Source organism: Oculina patagonica, chromosome 3 (assembly GCF_052425735.1).
Source record: "Oculina patagonica isolate OP01 chromosome 3, crgOcupat, whole genome shotgun sequence".
In the NCBI taxonomy this organism is placed as follows: Eukaryota; Metazoa; Cnidaria; class Anthozoa; order Scleractinia; family Oculinidae; genus Oculina; species Oculina patagonica.
In genome coordinates this window covers 4,963,464-4,983,298 of record NC_135760.1, presented here as the reverse complement: position 1 = coordinate 4,983,298, position 19,835 = coordinate 4,963,464, and the positions used below count along the sequence as shown (strand labels likewise).

At 38.4% G+C, this 19,835-nt stretch overlaps 1 protein-coding gene across 1 annotated transcript in view; it reads right to left on the bottom strand.

Moving 5' to 3' along the window:
* LOC144645088 (uncharacterized) overlaps nt 1–19,835 on the bottom strand; it is a 42,257-nt gene that overhangs the window by 13,157 nt on the left and 9,265 nt on the right. The window contains exons 10-27 of the mRNA XM_078504560.1: nt 18,116–18,801; nt 16,837–17,784; nt 16,259–16,338; nt 15,684–15,749; nt 14,129–14,177; nt 13,343–13,494; nt 12,054–12,506; nt 10,733–10,864; nt 9,775–9,912; nt 9,333–9,509; nt 8,737–8,883; nt 7,942–8,061; nt 7,238–7,372; nt 6,568–6,714; nt 6,364–6,432; nt 4,980–5,079; nt 4,761–4,824; nt 4,386–4,477 (exon numbers count right to left, since the gene is read on the bottom strand). Of these exons, the coding sequence (XP_078360686.1) occupies nt 4,386–4,477; nt 4,761–4,824; nt 4,980–5,079; nt 6,364–6,432; nt 6,568–6,714; nt 7,238–7,372; nt 7,942–8,061; nt 8,737–8,883; nt 9,333–9,509; nt 9,775–9,912; nt 10,733–10,864; nt 12,054–12,506; nt 13,343–13,494; nt 14,129–14,177; nt 15,684–15,749; nt 16,259–16,338; nt 16,837–17,784; nt 18,116–18,801 (3,755 nt within the window). The remainder of the gene's footprint in view (nt 1–4,385; nt 4,478–4,760; nt 4,825–4,979; nt 5,080–6,363; nt 6,433–6,567; nt 6,715–7,237; nt 7,373–7,941; nt 8,062–8,736; nt 8,884–9,332; nt 9,510–9,774; nt 9,913–10,732; nt 10,865–12,053; nt 12,507–13,342; nt 13,495–14,128; nt 14,178–15,683; nt 15,750–16,258; nt 16,339–16,836; nt 17,785–18,115; nt 18,802–19,835) is intronic.

Below are 19,835 nucleotides of genomic sequence, written 5' to 3'. Positions count from 1 at the left end.
ACACAGCAAACACGAAGAGTTGAAAGTACCTGGTAATTTTTTAACATGAAATCTCGGAAGTTTCTATTCATTGTCTACTCACAACATCAAGCGGCGGGTTGGGCATTTGAGACGTTTCTAAAACAATGCATTCCGATATATAACTCCTGATAATTATATAACTCGTTTTCGCTTTCCGCGAACAAAAACATTCTAATTACTCTGAATTACTACAGCGCTACGAGCAGATGAAGAGCAACATAATTTTACCAGTAAATTTCCTCAGGAGAACTTGTCAGCCTTTGAAAGCAGAATGAATCATGGTTAAATATAGTGAGAGAAATAAACGAGATGAATTTTTAAAAATCACCGTCGAAGCAATGGATTGTGCGACAGCGTGAAATTTGAGAGCACGACTTTTCACGGCGTGAAATCACTTTACATCGTGGAATTTTCACGACATAAAAACTTTTCCATTTTTCAAACTCACGTACTTCTGCAAGCTAAGACTTTGCCGTACTTACTGCAGATCACTTTAAATAATTGCTGGTGTTGCTTTGTTCTGAAGAAGCGCAAACTGTTTATGATTTGATCGGATCGGAGTGATGCGATGCTTACAAGTCGAGCATATTTTCTTCTTTTGCGGTTAATGTTTAAACAAACAGCGTGTCACGCGCGGACTGTGTTCGTTATGAATGAAGGCCAAAATCTTCTCCTCTGCGTGTAATAGCCTGCTCGGAAAACTACGCTGGCTATGTGTGTAATGGCAACAGAATACAGTTATTATCTCTGCAGGAGACTTCCATTTTGGGATCGCTGAAAGAAGAGAAAGAGAGAATGGTATGTTGTTTATTCAGATGATTAATCTGGACGTGAATGACGGGGATTCTATTTAGTAAGATACAGCCAAATAATTTCTTATAAAAGTCTGCATCGTCGAAAGCTCTGTCTGATTTCGTTGTTAGACTTAGAAATACATTGTGCAACTGTTCTTATTGAAAAGAATGAGCTATGTAAGAGAATCAACTTTAAAGTAGAAATAAATTTACCCTGGCGGCGTTAATTTTGTATAATGATAACACTTCAACTTCACGAGTTCGCAATAAATAGCATTTTTTAAAATGACCTCTCGAATTAAACGCAGCACATTCGATTCTGGGTGTTTAATTGCAAACCTGGGTGTTTAATCGCGTTTAAAATATGTTTAAACGCCGTTTAAAACATGTTTAAACGCGTTAAAACAGTGTTTAAACGCTTTCGTTTAAACGCGTTTAAACGCCGTTTTCTTGAATCACCTTAAACCCCCTTTTCCCAAATAGGGTCACATTATTTACTGCTTTTCGGAAGAATTCGTGATTGTTTGAGATGGGATTCTGAACTCAGGTGAATGTTTTGTCACGCTTGTGTACGATTCTATTGATAAATTCATTCTTTATCAGTGATTTGTTGTTTTCCAATTACATTGTTGTGATTTAACGAATATGTTGATTCGCTGCACGTGGATTGTTTTATAGTTTGAAGGAAAAATCGGGTCTCGGCTAATAAGGTATAAGGTATTTTATTTAAAGTCAACACGTGGGGAGTGGTTGCCCAATTTCCCGAGCCAGGGGCTCATGTAAAAAACGCACGACTATTTACAATAAAATTAATTACAAGAAGCATAATAATATATATATATATATATATGTGTACAAAAAAAAAATAAATAAATAAAAAAATCAAGGTAAAACTATATACAGTTCATACACTGGCACCCAGCAAACTTCATGCCATTGAAACTAGCTCGAATATCAAATATCAAATATCAAGATATCAAATCACTCGGCTAATAGCCAAGTGATTTCGGTTTATTTTTTGTCAGAGTCTAACTGGTTCCAAAAACTGAAAGTCTAGGGTCTCGGCTTATAGCCGAATAAATACGGTACATGCATGCTTAACTACCAGCCGAAATATTGTATTAATGTCAGTTTTCTTGAAATAGACCAAAACTTAATTTTTCTAATGATATTATTATTTTGCCTAACCTTCAAAAAACAAAAAGGAAAAATAAAAAGAAAGAAAACAATTTGCAACCGATGGGAAGTCTATCACTTGCCCTTTCGGCCTGCTCTTGATGAGCAGCTAGATGACAATGAAGCTAAGTGAAGTGAACTGAATTGTGGAATAATAACTTTTCATAATAACTTTTCCGAGTTTAGTGGCTCATAGCCACTTTGAATAGTTATTTTAACACAAACGCAGAAGGTTATTAATATTATCATTTCAGTTATTCAGTTTTTCTGCCATTTATTGTCTGCAAACAAGTGATCTTCCCTACTAACTATGTTACACTTAGAGAGCCGTATAGAAGCGTAGAGTTTAGTACATATAGTACAGTGCACTTTTACGAACCTACGTGTTCATTCTAAACTCTACGCTTCTACGGCTCTACATTTTAATTCTTAACTGTACGTTTCTACGGCTATATGTTTTCATTTTTAACTGTACGCTTCTGTTATGTTATTATTCTAAAGTGTACGTTTCTTCAGGTCAACGTTTTCATTCTAAACCGACTGTAACCTTCTAGGAGTCTGTTTTTATTCTAAACTGTATGCTTCTGCGGTTAAAAGGTTTCATTCCAAACTGTACGCCTCTACAAGTCACAACAGACAGGTCTATGTTTATATTCTAAACTGTACGCTTCTGCGGTTCAACGTTTTCATCCTAAACGGCACGCGTTTGAGAACGGGCAGAGTTAGTTTCCATTTGTATCAAATACAGTAGAATAGAACGAAAACATAGAGTTATAGAAGCGTACAGTTTAGAATAAAATAGAGCCGTAGAAGTGTACAGTTTAAAATGAAAATGTAGAGCCGTAGAAGTGTACAGTTTAGAAAGAAAACGTAGAGCCGTAGAAGCGCACAGTTTAGAATAAAAATTACGTAGAGCCGTAGAAGCGTACAGTTTAGAATGAAAAAGTAGAGCCGTAGAAGTGTACAGTTTAGAGCGAAAACGTAGAGCTGTAGAAGCGTACAGTTTAGAATGAAAACGTAGAGTCGTAGAAGCGTACAGTTTAGAATGAAAACGAACAGCCATTCAAGTGTAAAGTTTAGAATGAAAACGTAGAGCCGTAGAAGCATACCTTTAAGAATGAAATCGTAGAGCCGTACAGTTTAGAATGAAAACGTAGAGTCGTAAAGGCGTACAGTTTAGAATGATGAATGAAAACGTAGAGCCATAGAAGCCATACAGTTTAGAATAAAAATTACGAAGAGCCGTAGTGTACAGTTTAGAATGAAAACGTTGAGCTGTAGAAGCGTATGAAAACGTAGAGCCATAGAAGTGTACAGTTTAGAATGGAAACGTAGAGCCGTAGAAGTTAAGAATGAAATCGTAGAGCCATAGAAGTGTACAGCTTAGAATGAAAACGTAGAGCCATACAAGTGTAAAGTTTAGAATGGAAACGTAGAGCCATAGAAGTTAAGAATGAAATCGTAGAGCCATAGAAGTGTACAGCTTAGAATGAAAACGTAGAGACGTAGTAGAAAAGAGTTAAGAATGAAAACGTAAAGCCTTACAAGCTAAAAGTTTAAGATGAAAACGTCTGTACTTATCTGCGGCTATATGCATTTCCAAGAGCAACCGACTTATCTGTGACGACTGTATTAAGTAGAAGCGTAGAGCTGTAAGAAAATTTCAACGCCTATTCGGACCTCATAAAACGTGCTGGGTTGACGGGCAGGAAAAAGTACTCTTGTTTAAAATTGAATTGCGACTTGAGCAATTTTTTGTCTATTCTTAAGCTGAAACAAATTTAATGGGGGAGTAGATTGTGTATGTAGTGGATTATTACTAGTTATAACCCACTCATTAATTTTTGCGCGCGCTCATTGGACAAAACGCATCACGTGGTAAAAAATCGCAAGACGGGTATCAGCAAATATACCCCGTCCGCTTTGATATCCGTCACCCGATTCTATAGGCAAGCACAAAACAAACGAATGAAGCCACCTTATTCAATTCTTATTTTTAATGAAATCAGAGTTAAAAAGTCACGTAAACCAATCAACACTCATTTGTTTCAACCACGTTACGCCAGGTTTACTACGTAAGTTTTTTCCTATAAATTTACTGGCGATAAAGCGCGTTGTCAAAATTAATCGGAGGGTTATAATTAATAAATAAACCCCCTTTCTGGCTTGCTGGTATATTGGAGGATAATGCCCTTGGCTGAAAGATCGTCCTCAAAATTTCACAGTTGCCCTCGAAGCTTTCCTTCTCGGCCACCTTTTTATTTTTCGACAATCTTTCAGCCTCGGGCATTATCCTCCAATATACCAGCCGCCTGAAGGGGTTTATTTACTACATAAATGTATTGATTTTAAGACTGTGTAGCTCCCAAGTGTTTAATTTATTAGCTGTCATACCTTTCATTTGTGAAGGTTCTGGTTTAACTTTCTTGGTTACATGAATCTTGTAACCCTCCAGCATAGCTTTTGTAAGAGCAACTTCATGAGATCTGAAAAAATAAGGAAACATACTAATTAAAAGGCTAGTACTTTTAAAGCTATAATAATATTTTAAATAACTATTATCAATTTTTTCGTGGCAGATTCCACAAATGCTTGTTTGTTGATTCATTTTGCTAGAATTTGTTAACTAACAATATATTTTTATAAATTCCATTTACTTATAATTACCAAATAAAATGTTTACCACAGTGATTAAGCATTATTTTGATTTAATTAATTAATTAATTAATTAACTAATGTTAGAAATCAAAAATCAAAATGCAAACTAACCTTTGAAGATTAAATTTATATTGCTTCTCTGCATCTTTGTCTTTGACTAAGAATGGTGATGTGTCTTCAAAAAAAAAATGATAGTGAAAGCGTATTTAGAAAGTTTATAGTCTGCAACAATTTGAGAGAACCAGAAACAAGAAAGAAAGCACTTGGAAGCAATTATTTATAACCAGACACTGCTGCATGGACTATCACAGTAAGTGTATTAATTCTTACCAACAAAACTCTTGGCCTTTTTGCAAGCATCCAGCCACGAAGGCAAAACAATAATTTGTCCACCGGCCAGCCCACATAAGAACTTGACAGTGCGTCGTACCTATGAAGAACAAACTGTTGAGTAATGATTTAGCAAATCAAAGGCTTGCAACATGTGCAAAGGCCTACAGCTGGCTACATAACTACATGCATATGTCTGGATTTATCAAAACCGGGTCAATGAAAAGTGGCGTCAGTATTCTTGAGCATGTACGTTACTGTGCGAATTGGCTTAAAACGCAACAAGAAAGGGAAAAAATGAACAACAGCGCTGAAAGGTAGAGAAGAGAGAGGAGAAGAGAAAAAAGACTGACATTCCCGTAAGTTTTTATATCGTCGAGTTTGGCGAGGAAAAAACACGTTTACAGCTATTTGCGCTTAAAACAGTGAAAATTACTTTAACCTGGTTTTGATAAATCCAGACATACATATTTTGCACACATTGCATGCCTGTGATACCAGATATTATTTTCTTTAATTTCCGCAGCAGTTCACCAATAATAATGTACTTGGGTGTAAGAAAGACCAGAGGACTAGGGGTGGGGAGGTGGAGAGCATAATGGGGTGCCATGAAGAACCTACCTGTATGCAAAGTTGTGTCCTGGCTCACAGACACTAATACTTTGAACTTTTTTATGGAGAAGTATTATCAAACATAAATAAACATGAAACAGATTCTTGTGTTACTCAATATACATAGGTGCACAAGCAGATTTATAAATGATTTGAAATTTATCTATAGGCTTTTTTCTCTAATAAATCCACCTCTAAACTAAGCTCGCCTCTAGAAAGGTCTTGAAATTAAAGTGATGTACAGTATGCCCCAGGTATAAAATAAAGCTGCACATTAATTCCCCAGACTGACAATGAGAATAATAAATGGCACGCAATGCATGCAGAACCAATGATGTTTCTTAAATAGTTAACAGGAAATTTGTCAAAAAATTAATGTTTTATAAATAAAGTAGATAACAACTTCTGTATTGAATGACTTTTCATCAAACGTTGCGTTATCTTAACTTGTAGCATGACATCTGGTTTAAGCCAGATATACCATACACAATACTTTTCTGAGCGCCCAAGGTCAAACGCAGTCTCGTACGTACCAGTAAATAGGGGTATCGAATAGTCTTTGCGAGCATGCAAGCAGAGCATTTATCTTTGTGAGCACGAGCAGTGACAAAAGTTAGCCTTCCATTAATTTTATTTCTGTAGTTAGTTCCTATCCATGCTTCTAGTTCCCAGTGCTCTTCGGTTAGTGGGGTAACCGTAAAAACGTCCAAAGGAATTTCGCTCCCTGGCATTAGGTGGTAGTCATCGCTTAAAAATGTAAAGTATAACCCACCTTATCTGTTACCAGATGTGTACAATTGTGAATGTTATCCACCAGTTGACCTCCAAGACCTGTCACAACCTATACAGGAAAGTTATATTTGTAATGAGAGCCGATGGTTAGATACATTTTAAATTTTTTAAGTACTTGACAAGAGAGATGATGATTCAATCTCCTATAATTCAGTTAAAATAAAAAAAATAATAATCAACTTACCTTCTCACCCTGCTTATCAACAAGCCCAGTGAACATGATCTTGGGGCCACTTCCAACAGATGGCTTTCCCCGATTCAAGGATGGACTGCGATTTACAGCAGGCTCCTTTCCGCGTCTGCTTTTCTTTGCAGGAGTTTCCTCCACTTCCTGAAAAGACAGGGAAGACAACAAAACTATTACTAATTGACAGTTTGATATAGCATCAAAATTAGTCCATATCCTTCTTAAATTACACAATTATTACTTGTAGGCGTAGAAATCAATGCAAACAACTAAAGGGGGGGGGGGAGAAGAGGATTGAAAGGTCCTTCAAAAGAAATGTCACTTGACACAGAATTATATCTAAATCACACAGGCCTTTTTTTTTTTTTTTGGGGGGGGGGGGTACATTCTTTGAGGTTCAATTTCTTTTGTAAGGCTACAAAAGTTTCAGACTCACAAAAAAAGATATTGGTCTTGTTATATTGCTTAGTCTGGAATTTACCATTACCCAAAAGTTATATTACTAGTTATCACTAGGCATCACCAGACAGACAGACAGAGTGAGTGAGTGAGTCACCTTTATTTTAAAATGATAGTTATATAAGTTACCAAATAACTTCTTTACATGAAAGCCTGCACGAGACAGACAGACAGACAGACAGATAGTTTCTTTGGAAATTTAATTTACCACTGATTCTGATTCCTTCACTGCATCTTTTCTCTGCCTTCCTCTGCGACCCCCTTTGCTACTTCCTGCAGTTGAACTTTCCTCTGAGTCTCCAATGGTCTCACTAAGTTCTGTACTTTTTGACATGGTGACAGTCTATACAAAATGCAAACATTGATCAAAAGGGTGACATTATAAAGATTGCAGTGCAATGTACATCTGTAAGTACATGTGTACTTAACTGTGCTAGGTGTTCTGGTGAGCTCTAAATAAGTTAGTAAAGGTGTACTTAACTGTGCTGGGTGTCCTGGTAAGCTCTAAATAAGTTAATGTTAGCTAGTGAAGTAACAACTGAAGGAGTATTTCGTTTCCCCTGTACATGTTTGGGTTGCTGACCCATTGCAGTCCTCTTCCCACCTCCCAGCATTTAATTTACCAGAACCCAGTTGTACTCCTGTGTGGTGATCAGAGGCACTGTGAGTCAAAGTAAAGTGTGTTGACCAAAAACACGACACAAAGACCCTGGCCAGGGCTCAAATCAATCTGGAATCCAGTGCACTGACCATTTAGGCCACCGCACATCCCAAATACTGTACATCACTATTTACATGCAATCGCCTGATCTATCAGTTTAAAAAATGAAATTGACATTCGACACACATACACCCACAAACTTTATATTAATTTTGATATATCAGTTATGAATTAAAACAAAATTTTCGTACAATGTCAGAATTCTGCTCTGTGTTTTCCTTTGGTACTTTTCCTTTGCCCCGCCCTTTTCTTGTTTGAGAGCTTTCCCTGGAACCTGAATTTGATTCTGGCTGGGATGTTTCTTCTGTTGCCTGGAAAAAAATATAGGAAAAGGTAACCATGATGGCTCCTATTTAATATGACTGTGAGCAAAACTTCTCAGAGGGAGGATACTTCTAGTAAAGTTTACTGAATGAACTTGTACCAGTATATGAAATCCTAATTGAATGTTTCTTCCACATTCAAACTACTTTGAAAACAAACAATTTTATTACCGGTACATTTTGGGGTGAATTAATAGTAAGTACCTTAATTAATTAGAAACCTTGCTCAGTTCAGGAAATAAAGTCATGTTAGGCTACTTTAACACCGGACCCAACCACAACCATTTCGAACCTGACCAGACTGCTTCTGTTTACAAGGAACCATTTTGAGCCGATCCAGGTGTTAACATGGGACCGTTCTAGAACTGGTCGGTAACAGGTCCAATACTGGACCTGCAAAACAGCAGTTCCAGTTTTGAATCCATTTGGTACAGGTTCCAGAATGGTCCCGTGTAAACAGAAGGCCTATCCAGCAGTCCGATTTTTGAACAGGATCCATTTGGAACCAGTCCCGTGTAAAACATAGCCTTAGGTGAACAATAAGTGAAAAAGGACGTACAGGTAACATGACCCTTTTGCATGTATTAGACGCCCATGATACTATCAAATGCACTACACTAACCACTGAAAATTAAATATAACTTATGCAACATTTAAACATGCCTCTAGTTCAGTGACTGAAGGCTGTGTTTTCCTTCCTCTTCCTTGTCTTCCTCTGCCCTTCCCTTTAGAGGCAGCAGCTACAACAGGTGATTCAGGTGGTGGTAACGCATCATCATGATCGTAATTTATTGCAGGAGTCTCTGGAACCTAAAATTCACAGTCAGAATGAATGACATCAGTACAAAATGCACTGTTAATTTAAATATTCCATTCTCAGTACATATACAGTGCTGTGTAAATCATTGGTAACACTTTTTTTTCACTTAAGGAAGACATAATAACCCTTTTACTTCCAGAAACGAAGTAGTTCAATTAATGGAGAGAAAGATTCAAGGGTAATAAAGCTTTATTTATGTTTTATGTAATGGAAAACGATCTCAAATTTCATTTTGCAGAATAACAGACACCACATCAGTAGCAGATCCAGACCTTAAACTAGGGGAAACTACTGCTTGCGTACACCCCTGGGCACAGGGCCCATGGGCCCCTTCCTGAGATCTTTCACTGCCACAGTCTGAAAGCAACTGCTCTGGATCTGTAGTTAAAAAAGATCCCCCTTAAGCCTAAGAAATTGTCTTCTTGGAATGACAACTTACCAAGTGTGGAGAAGAACTTGTAGAAGCGTCTAATTCAGGATCAAAAGTTAACTTAGGTTGTGGTTTCTTTCCTCTGCCTTTCCCTCTCCCTTTCCCTCTGGCAGGTGTGGTCAGGGCTTGTTCTGGCTGCATCTCATCAGGAATAGCAGGTACTTCTGCATCAAGGGATTCTTTTGTCTAAACCATTGAATCCATTACACAATAGGAATATTAGCATGCTACAGTGAAATGGACAGTGCTTTGTAATAATAGCCATGTGTAACAATTAAAATAAAGATCTGGAACTATTTCAGTTAGAACTCTCCGCAAAGTTAATAGTTGCAAGTTTTGTTTCTGTTACGAAGGCTAAGCTATTTTTTGAAAGCTTTATTTTAATTGTTTATTTAAGGTAAACTCATAGTTGAACAGTTAATTTTTTATTATGCAGGATAGTTTCTCATACCATTGATTCATTAACTGATGGCTGACTTTTCTTTCCTCTTCCCTTCCCTCTTCCCTTCCCTCTTGTTGGCGCGTCTTCTATGTGTGATTCTGGCTGAGGTTCAACAGAAGTACCAGGGACCTTATCACCTTGAGCTGTCTACAACACAAACAATTAATTGACATTAAATTATAAGAAAGCTTTTGCAGCTAAAAAAGCTGTAAAACACAGTTGTAACAGTATATAGTACGATTGCAAGAAAATATGCCAATCAAAATGTTAATGGGAAACAATGGATGGCAATCTTTTTCGTAAACAGACCAATGACCTTGAAGCATCCAGACAAGAGTTCTACAGATCGAGTACAACACATTTTCAAACCAAGTGAAGACAAATAAATCCTCAGTCTATACTGTACACACTCTTCAGATTCCGTCCTTGGTTCCAAATGTTTAGAAGTACTAATTTTGCTCAAAAATTAAGCTTGGTAAACTTTTTTTGGGATGGCCAAACAAAAACCGTTGACAACTGCTCAAAATTTAGGATCAACAACAACAAAAAGGGAGATGAAAATACTATTTATGCATCACTTACACTAGGTGTGCCTGGAGCAAAGCCCCAAGTGACTATCAGTGCTGGAAATTACTGCCGGCCATCCGACATTGTCCAATCAAATATGCCAAAATGTCTGGCCAATTTTGCAATGTGTTCGGACGTAATTACCGATAACTTACGTGACTAAGCCTTGGGAGAATTTTAACGTGTTTGATTTAAAAATGCAAATTAATGTCCAACCAATTTTCTAATAAATTATGTCCGTTCAAATTAAAAGTTTGAAAGGATAAAATTATTTCCAACACTGGACTATTGATAAATTGCCAGATTCTCCTTCTAATTAGCCATGTCTATGCTTGCAAATCAAAGAGAGAATTTCATGTTAGATCAGCAGTCACTTAGGGCCTGGTTCATGTACATGTACCTGAGCTGTTTCTTTAGCTGTCACTCCCTTTCTTCCCCTTCCTCTTCCTCCTCTGCGGACATTAAGGGTCGGTTCTACAACCACAGTTGCTGCAGTTACAGAATCAGTTACAACTGCCGTGGAACCTGTGGGCTTTAAAATAAATTCCAAGTTAATAAATGTGTTAACTAGCGTGAGTTCTAACAGAAACTGGAAAAAAGAAAAAGTGGCCATATTTAAGGGGCTGTAATTGGAGACTGCTGTCAGGGCTGGTCCAAAAATGCAATTATGGACAAAATTGTTTAGACAAAACACTGATGTTTTGAGCTACGGTTTTTCAGGTAAACCAGGGCATGGTACCTTTTCCCTGCTCCCTTATCAATGTTGTTTTCATCCAGAACCTGTACCATTTATTTTTACAATCTTCTGAAACAATAAGTGGGAAAGGGGGGAGGGTATTAATGAACAAAGTTTAAAAAATGCTTTTCACCTTCACCTATCCTCCTCGTGCCGCATGGCACATAAGGCCTTAAAAAATGCTTTCACTTGTCACATTTTATTGTTCCCACGATGCTGGCATTTGTCTCAACTAGTTTTGTCCGCAACTGTGGGTTCAGTAGAGTTGTTTGTGTGGGAAGAGCAGTGATCTAACAGCAAATGCACTGGACTCTGGAAGAAGTGGTCCAGGATCAAGTAGTGGCCTGGGGTCACTGACTGTGTCAGGGTTCGCACACTTTTTCAGGGCAAAAATTCAAGAACTTTTCAAGGACTTTTCAGGACCCTTCTTGGAAATTTCAAGGACATTTTTTTATTAAAATTAACCTCAAACCAACAATTTCCAGTCTGTTGAGCTGTTGATGTGCTTGCTGAAGAACTCAAAAAAAATGCTTATTTTGGCGGTCTTCTCATTGCCTTGAAGCCTTTTGACGTTGAATAAAAAAGCAAGGACTTTCAAGGACCCAAAACCAATTTCAAGTACTTTCAAGGCCTTGAAATCAAACTCCTAAAATTCAAGGGTTTTCAAGACGTGTACGAACCCTGCTGTGTTCTTGGGCAAAACACAACTCACACAGTTCCCCTCTACACCCAAGAGTACAAATAGCTGCCACTGACCTGACGGAATGCTGAAGAGAGGGGGGGGGGGGGGGGATAACCTGCATTGGGGAGTAGCATCATTCCTTAGCACTGATCATGTTACCGAAAGGAGTGTTAAGTGCCACCACTGATGAGCTAGTTGGTTTTTCCAGCTAAACAAGCATCAATGAGGTGGCCCTGACATGGGGCTCCACTGTATATTGTTTCCTCCAAGGTTAATAAAATTAATATCAACTAGTGCGCTTACTGTCTTGAGTGGTGTTTCTGACACTGAAGTGGTTTCCGATTGTACTGCCTTTCCCCGCCATCCTCTTCTTGATTTGGTGACAGGTGTCTCCTCCTCCTCTTCTGCTGCAACACTTGTTGTTTTTGCTGTTTGTCTTCCCCTCTTCCTTCCTGCAGCTGAAGTCTCCTTTGCAACATTTTCCTCTTGATCTTCAGTTTCATTTGTCACCGTCATTACACCTCTCCGTCCTTTCCTTGTTGACGTTTCTCTTTCCTCCTCCTCCTGTGGCTCTTCAGGTTCAATCGTCACCCTCATTGCTCCCCTTCGTCCTCTTCTGGTTGCTGGTTTAGTCAGCGGCATTTTGTCTTTTCCTTCTGGTGCTTCACTTGTCTCATCCATCTGTTCTGTTATACCAGCACTGGAACTTTCTACCACAGATTCTGATTGATCCATAGGTTCTTCCAACTTGTCAGACTAAACATAAAGGTAATCAACTTTTAAGCCATCAAGCATTTCATGTTTTTTGTTTGCTTTTTCTGTTTTTTTTTTTGGTTGTTTGTTTTTTTGCATGACAAAACAGTCACCACACCCCACTTTTATGGACAGGAGTTGAAGTCTCAGCAAATAATAATTTGCAGTGTTACAAACTTTGTATATTATGGACACCAAATTGCACTAGAACTGTTTTGACTATATTGTGCATAAAAAAGGTCAAAAAGGCTGTCAATTCCCCACTACGGCAGTGGAGCTATACTTACAGTCACTGCAGAGATGTGAAGTCACAAAACCATAATCATGTAATTATATAATGTGGCTAATAGACCCTCTTTACTTACCTTCAGTCCTAAGGAGTTAGATACTAAAGTTATTTACATGTAGCACAAACAGGGAAAACTGTTCCTTCTATAAATAGATCCTTTATATTTCAAAGTAAATTCTAAAGTTGCATAAGTGAACAGCTTTGGAGGTTTTGTTTGCAAAGTCAGAGACAGTATCATCTGTCAAGTGACTGTAATTCTGTAGGTTGCTCTTGATTGACTGATCATTTCTTAGCTGACAAAAATTTGTATACATGTGTAGGCTTCTCATTAGCCCATTTAGGCATAATACCAGTAGTGAGTGCACCAATACAAAAATAAAATGTAAGTACTGCTCATAAGAGTGAAGGAGATAATCACAAGCTTTTAAAGAGGTCTGAGAGTTTATTGTGAGTATTAAGGGTTGCATGTTAAAGGAAGCACTGCCTTAAATAGCACACTCTTCTAAGTTTGCCAAACTACAAAGTAACACTTTATTTGCAATCAAGCTACCTGTTGACTAGTTTCTTCCTGGGACTCTTCAATGACCGGCTTTTTTCTCCCCCTCTTTGAACGCGATCGTGGTGGAGGTATCAAATCTTCACTGTCTGGCAGGTAGTCCTCTACATCAGCAGCAGTACTGGTAGAAGGTTTGCTTTGGTCACCTAGGGTAAAACAAAGGCAACCCATCAGTTTTATCACTTGTCTACCTAAAGGCTCTTAAAGGGACTATGTCACTGGGATTTCACAGTTTTTTTTATCAAAACTGTTCTGAAATAAGTGGTAGACAACTTAACCCATAAAAAATATTATCTTTGAACAGCTAAAGGAAGATATAACCTTTATTTTCAGAGAGAAATCAAGCTATGACTATAAATATCCATTTTTTGAAGATGCGTGGAAACAATTCATTTTGATAACGTTTGCCTAATGTTTTCAAATAATTTGCAATTTGTTTCCATCCGAGGCATCCGCATCCAAAGATGCCCGTTAACAGATTCAGTGCTCTAAAATAGACCTTTTTAATGAAAATGGACTATTATTTTTAGGTTTCATGCGACACAAATATAAATTTTGGCGGTTCAAAAATCTGGTAAAATCCGTGGCTTAGTCCCTTTAAAATGGCTTTCTTGTTACTGTGATGGGCAAGTAGAAGGGTGAGCAGGTGGGGGATTGGATTGTTTGGTGTGTAGGTGTGTGTGTGCAGGATATAAGTTGAATGAGAGGATACAAACAGATCAAAGTAAAGAATAACCTGCTTTGGCATTAACCCATTTTAAAAACAAGGGGACTACAAACCTTTATCAATTACTGGCACATCAACTTCAGTTTCATCTGCCTCAGTCACCTGCAAAACAACAACTGTTATGGCGATGATCTACATTTCACCTCAAATGTTTAATTTGATTGAACTCTCCATATTTACAATATTAATAATGTTTTAGGTAACCAGTTAGGTCCAGCAAAAATAAAAAATGCTTAAATGAAAATGATCCCAGGTGCTTATATCACTCTTGCAGTGTGAGTTTGAAGTTGTAAAAAATAGGAAAATAAAAGTTAGAAATAAATGAATGAGCCTTGTTTCACAGCATTAACTCCATCAGTACAAACTGTTGTCCCTGCATGACCCTGACTAGATTATTATATCCAAAAAAAAAGTTGATTGCTTGAATACCGTAAATGATCTAATAAACGCCCAGGGCGTCTATTAAATTTTTTGGCTCCTAAGGGAGGCGTTAAATAGATATGAGGCGTTTATTTCAATTTAATAGTAATAACGTCAACAAAACAAATTGGATGCGTAGTTTGCTAGTGGAGTAAGATACAAAACAGAGTTTTTGGGTAGGAGACTGATCAATTCTGCGCTAAAACAAAACCTAAAGATGTCGTTCAAGTTCAATATCGACGTTTTCATCGTCATCGGGGTCAATCAGGCTGGCGTAGTTTTGAGCGTAGTTGGTCTCTTCGATGTCGGAGTGAAGCAAGAAACTAACTATATTGCGTGATTTTATTCTATGGAGCATTTCCTTGGTTTTTGAGGTGATTCTTTGGGAAGGGGGGGCGTCTATTAGAAATGGGGCGTTTATAAGCGGGGGCGCCTAATACAAACTTAACCCTACAGGGGAGGCGTTTATTAGATAAGAGGCGTTTATTTAAAGGGACTGTGTCACGAGGATTTTGAAGATTTTTGGTCTAAACTGTTCTGAAACTAGTAGTAGGCAACTTAACCATGAATAAACATTATCTTTGAACATCTAAAGGAATATATAACCTTAATTTGCGGATAGAAATCAGGCTACGGCTATAAATATCGATATTTCAAAGACGCACGGAAACAATTTGAAAACGTTTGCCTAACGTTTTTAAATTGCAATCCGTTTCCATCCGTGCCATCCGCAGCCAAAGATGCTCGTTGACAGTTTCGGTGCTTTAATATAGCAATTTTTAATAAAATTGGACTGTTATTTTTAGGTTTCCTAAGACATAAATAAAAATTTTGGCGATTCAAAAATCAGTTAAATTCCGTGACATAGTCCCTTTAAGAGTGGGCGTTTATTAGATCATTTACGGTAAGCACTGCGATTGCTTTTGTTCAATAGCCTTATTGGGTAGGGTTATCTTAGGGAGGCAGGGGAAACAGGTTAAAATAACATTATTGTAACATTAATTTGATTGCCTAATCCAATGTACAAATCAATGCAGTCAAAGCAAGGGTTAGCAAAACTCACATTTAGATTCTGTTATCAAGAAGACTTTCAACTGTACAAGTACATGAGGTAAACGTCATGTTGATATACTGTAAACAACATAGACTGGTAAAAAGTTACATCAGAAAATAAACCAATGGACTGACCTCTGTAGAAGAGCTAGCAAAAGCAACTCTCTTTTTGTTAGTGGTTTTTGTTGCTCTTTCACTTCGCTACAAAAAAAAAGAAAAATTAAATTACTACATTTTTTTAAAAATTCCTTGGATTATGGGAAACAAACTGGGAAATAGGAATTGGGAGGCGCGGTGGCCGGAGAGCGCCGGACTCTGGATCGAGCGGTTGGAGTTTGAGCCCCGGCCGGGGTCACTTGTGTTGTGTTCTTGGGCAAGACACTTTACTCACATAGTGCCTCTCTCCACCCAGGTGTATAAATGGGTACCGGTGACAAAATGCTGGGGGGGAACCCTGCAATGGACTAGCATCCCATTCAGGAGGGAGTAGAAATATTCCTAGCCGCTTAATGCTACAGAAACCGGGATAAGCTCCGGCAGTGTGGGCCGCTTGGCTCGTGGCTTCTCCTTAACTTACTACAGATTCAGTCCATTCTTTTCCTCTAGAGAATGGTGTTGGGACTTGAGGGATGTTTGTACCATTATGGTTGCTAAATCTAATGATAATTTTAAATAAAATGCAAAATTATATTCATGCTGCTACTAGCTACCTGTGCTTGTAATTCAGCTTCAGATGGCTCTTCAATCCCATAGGCTTGAGTAGCTTCAACCATGCTATTCTGAGCTGAATCTGGGAAAAGAAAACAACCATCTAGAGCTTAAATTACTTATCACTTGAATTAATTGCCATAAAACAAAAAAATCTTACTAGTATACAAATTTAAGATAAATATGACCTCTAAGTTTTTTACTATCAAATGGGAGGTGTCCGTTTGCATTTGTACCAAAACTAAACTTCTTAGGATCACTGCTGTCATTTTACAGTACACGTAAGCTATAGCTGCTTACTGACCAAAAGAATGAATTAATGTCCTCGTAACTACATGAAGATAAGTAATGTCAATACAGTTGCACCTCTACAAATGGCCATCGCTCAACAAAAGCTACCTAATTTGTCCCGACCTGTACATTGATCAATCCATACTTTTTACTCTTATTGAATCTTCCCTACAGCAGCCACCTATACAATGGCCAGATAATTCTTCATGTTGTAGACTAAATATAATGATACTGCAAGGTTGTCTAAATTTGTTGAATGCATGTACAGAAATTGGCTCAGAAAAAGTACCTGCATCATTGTTGTCCCCATCGTAAGCCTGTGTTTCCTCCAACCCATACGGCAATGTGGCCAGGAAATCCTGTCTTGCATTGCCACTGTCTTTATCATCTTTATTATCGTCATCATCATTATCATTATCATCATCACCTCCGTAAGGCTGAGTGGGGTCTAAACCATATGCAAGTGTTGCTGCATTTGCGTCATGACCTCTGCCCTGATCCCCACCTGTGCTGCTTCTGTCTTCATTATCAGTCTCCTCATCATCGGTTTCATCATTGGCGCCATATGCTTGAGTTGCCTCCAGTCCATATGCAATGGTAGGTTGGTCAGTCTCACTTTTGTTAACTAAAGCATCAGCATTAGCTGATGGTTCTTGAACTGTCTCTTGATGGCTTTCTCTTGTATCCTCGTCGTCATCATCATCACCAGCACCATATGCCTGAGTCGCTTGTAAGTCATAAGCAAGAGTTGGTTTGTTGTCTTGCTCATACTTATCTCCACTTTCATCACTATCACCATCCTTCTCAGAAACATCGTAAGCTTGAGTCGCCTCTAATCCATAAGCCATTGTTGCTAAAATGTCGTCATGAGATGAAGTTGCAGTAGTGCCAATGGGCAGCGGTTGAGAATCTGAACTGTCAGAGTCTTCCTCTTCTACACAATATGCCTGAGTTGCCTCCAAGTCAGAAGGCTTAGCTGGTTGGTTTGCGTCACTCTCAGGTGCTGTGTGTTCACTACCAAGTGGAATAGGTTCACTTTCTGCTTCAGAGTCACTATCAACATTATCAGCAGCATAGGCTTGAGTGGCAATATCTGCTCCGTAATCATCGGCATCCACACTGTCTTGTTCATCATCTGTTGAATCCTCTTTTCTTGAATCAACAGTGTAAGCCAAGGTAGGCTCCACATCCGCTGGAGTTTCATCAAGATTAATCTTTTTATCATCTGCAACTGCCTCTGAAAATAGACCAAAACCCAAAACCGGTATTAATATGGCATTTTAAATTTTTCTGATCCTTTACATCCCAAACTCAAAAAAAACTTAGCGCACTGGTGCAAACAAGGCGTCAATGCACACAGTTGTATGTCACATTGTCATCTGTAACTTTGCAATTTTTACATCCAAGAGCAAGCCTTTTGCAGTTCTAGCTCACTATCACTAACTAAAGGTGTTTGAGACTGTCAGCCAGCAGTTTCTCATAAGCATTCAACAGTACAAATCCACAGAAATTTATTAAATATTTTATCAATGGTAGTTCTCTTGTGATTACGATACATGTACATTTACCTGAATCACCTTCATCATCAGTTGAACTCATTTCAGCTTCAGCATATGGCAGTGTTGCATCACTGTCCTTCACTGCAACTGTAGCTTCTTGCATATTGTCTGGTCTCCTCTCTGCAGATTCTTCTGGAGAATCATCCCCCACATCTTCCAAGGCTATAGCTGGAAGACTTGGTGTTTTTCCTTCAGATACCTCACTATACAACAGGGTTTGATCATCAGTGGCATGCTGATTATGCTGACCGTCTCCTCTTGCATCTGATTCCTTGGGTGCTGCACCTGTACATGTGCCTTCCTCAGGATCAGATTCATATAACAAAGTTGGTGCATTTGAAGTCCCTTGGTGTCCTGGCTTCTTTTTAGGAGTCCCATCATCAGACTCAGAACCATAAAGAAGTGTTGGCTCACAAGAGGGGCCCTTGTCGGAGACCCTTGCTTCTGGGTGCTTGGGTCTTTTTATAGGGCTCCCATCATCAGATTCAGAGCCATACAAAAGTGTTGGATCAGAGGGAGGTTGGGTTCCTGATCCCCTAGCTCCAGGGTGCTTGAATGAGCTTGATTTGTTATCCTGATCAGATGATACATCATGTTTCCCATCTGACTGTGAGTCAGATTCAGTGCTAAGCATTAAAGTCGGTGGAACACTTGCTGTTTGTCCTGGATGAGATCCAGGAGAGTCAGTGGAATCTCTGAAAAAAAAAAAACAGTTGAGAGCAATCCAAAATAAATCCAGGACTGATTACAACAGCTTTCAGTGTTACGTGCATAAGCTGTCTTTCTACACCATCTTTCAACATCGTCTTTCAACGTCCTGCTTAAAATGAGCCAATCAATTTAACCGATGCATACCTCCAGTGTTGGTTTCATGCAAATGAGCCCACAAGTTCAGAAGGTCATGCTAGTGGGCTGTGATTGCCAGATCTTGATTCATCTTGTTTTCACTATGCATGAAAACACTGAAAACAGGTGTAAAGTTACACTGCATTGTAAAATCACTTTTTTATAATTTTCATTTCATAAATCTGAATTAGAGGAGTATTTTTCTGGACAGCATTCAAGATGTGGTTCCATGATTTTTATTGGAAATCCCTGATGAGCTAAAAAGTGTAATGTGTGACAGCTTAACTGATGTTCCAGCCTACATATACTGAGATGATAAGTACCGTAAAGTTCCGTGTATAAGCCGCACCTGTAGATAAGCCGCACCCCCGATTTGGAAGCTCAAATTTTGGAAAAAAATATACAGACCATAAAGTTTGAAGTTTAAGTGAAGTTCTATTGGTAAACAATCAAGGGCAAACAAGCACAGTTTCGAGACACCGACACGGTGGTTGTTGCAATGTTTACAGTCAACTCTCTCTTAACAGACACCTCTATAGACAGACACCTCCATAAGACGGACACCTGGTTATGGTCCCTGCGGTTTTTCAGTCATTTTACTGTAAGAAAACTCTCTGTAAGACGGACCCCTCTCTAAGACGGACAACGGACACTATGAAACCGCCAACGGACACGCACAAAAAGTTATTTTTAAGTGAATAATACTTCAAAACTTGTTATCGACATATAACATAGTAGGTCAGCGCCTTTAGAATACCAAAATACCGCTAAAACGCATTACTTCTTTTCTTAAACTTGTATAATTATGGGCACCAAAATTTCAGTTTTCTACTTACAGTATTAGCGTTTGTTATTAACAAACAAGTTGAATTTCTGATATTAT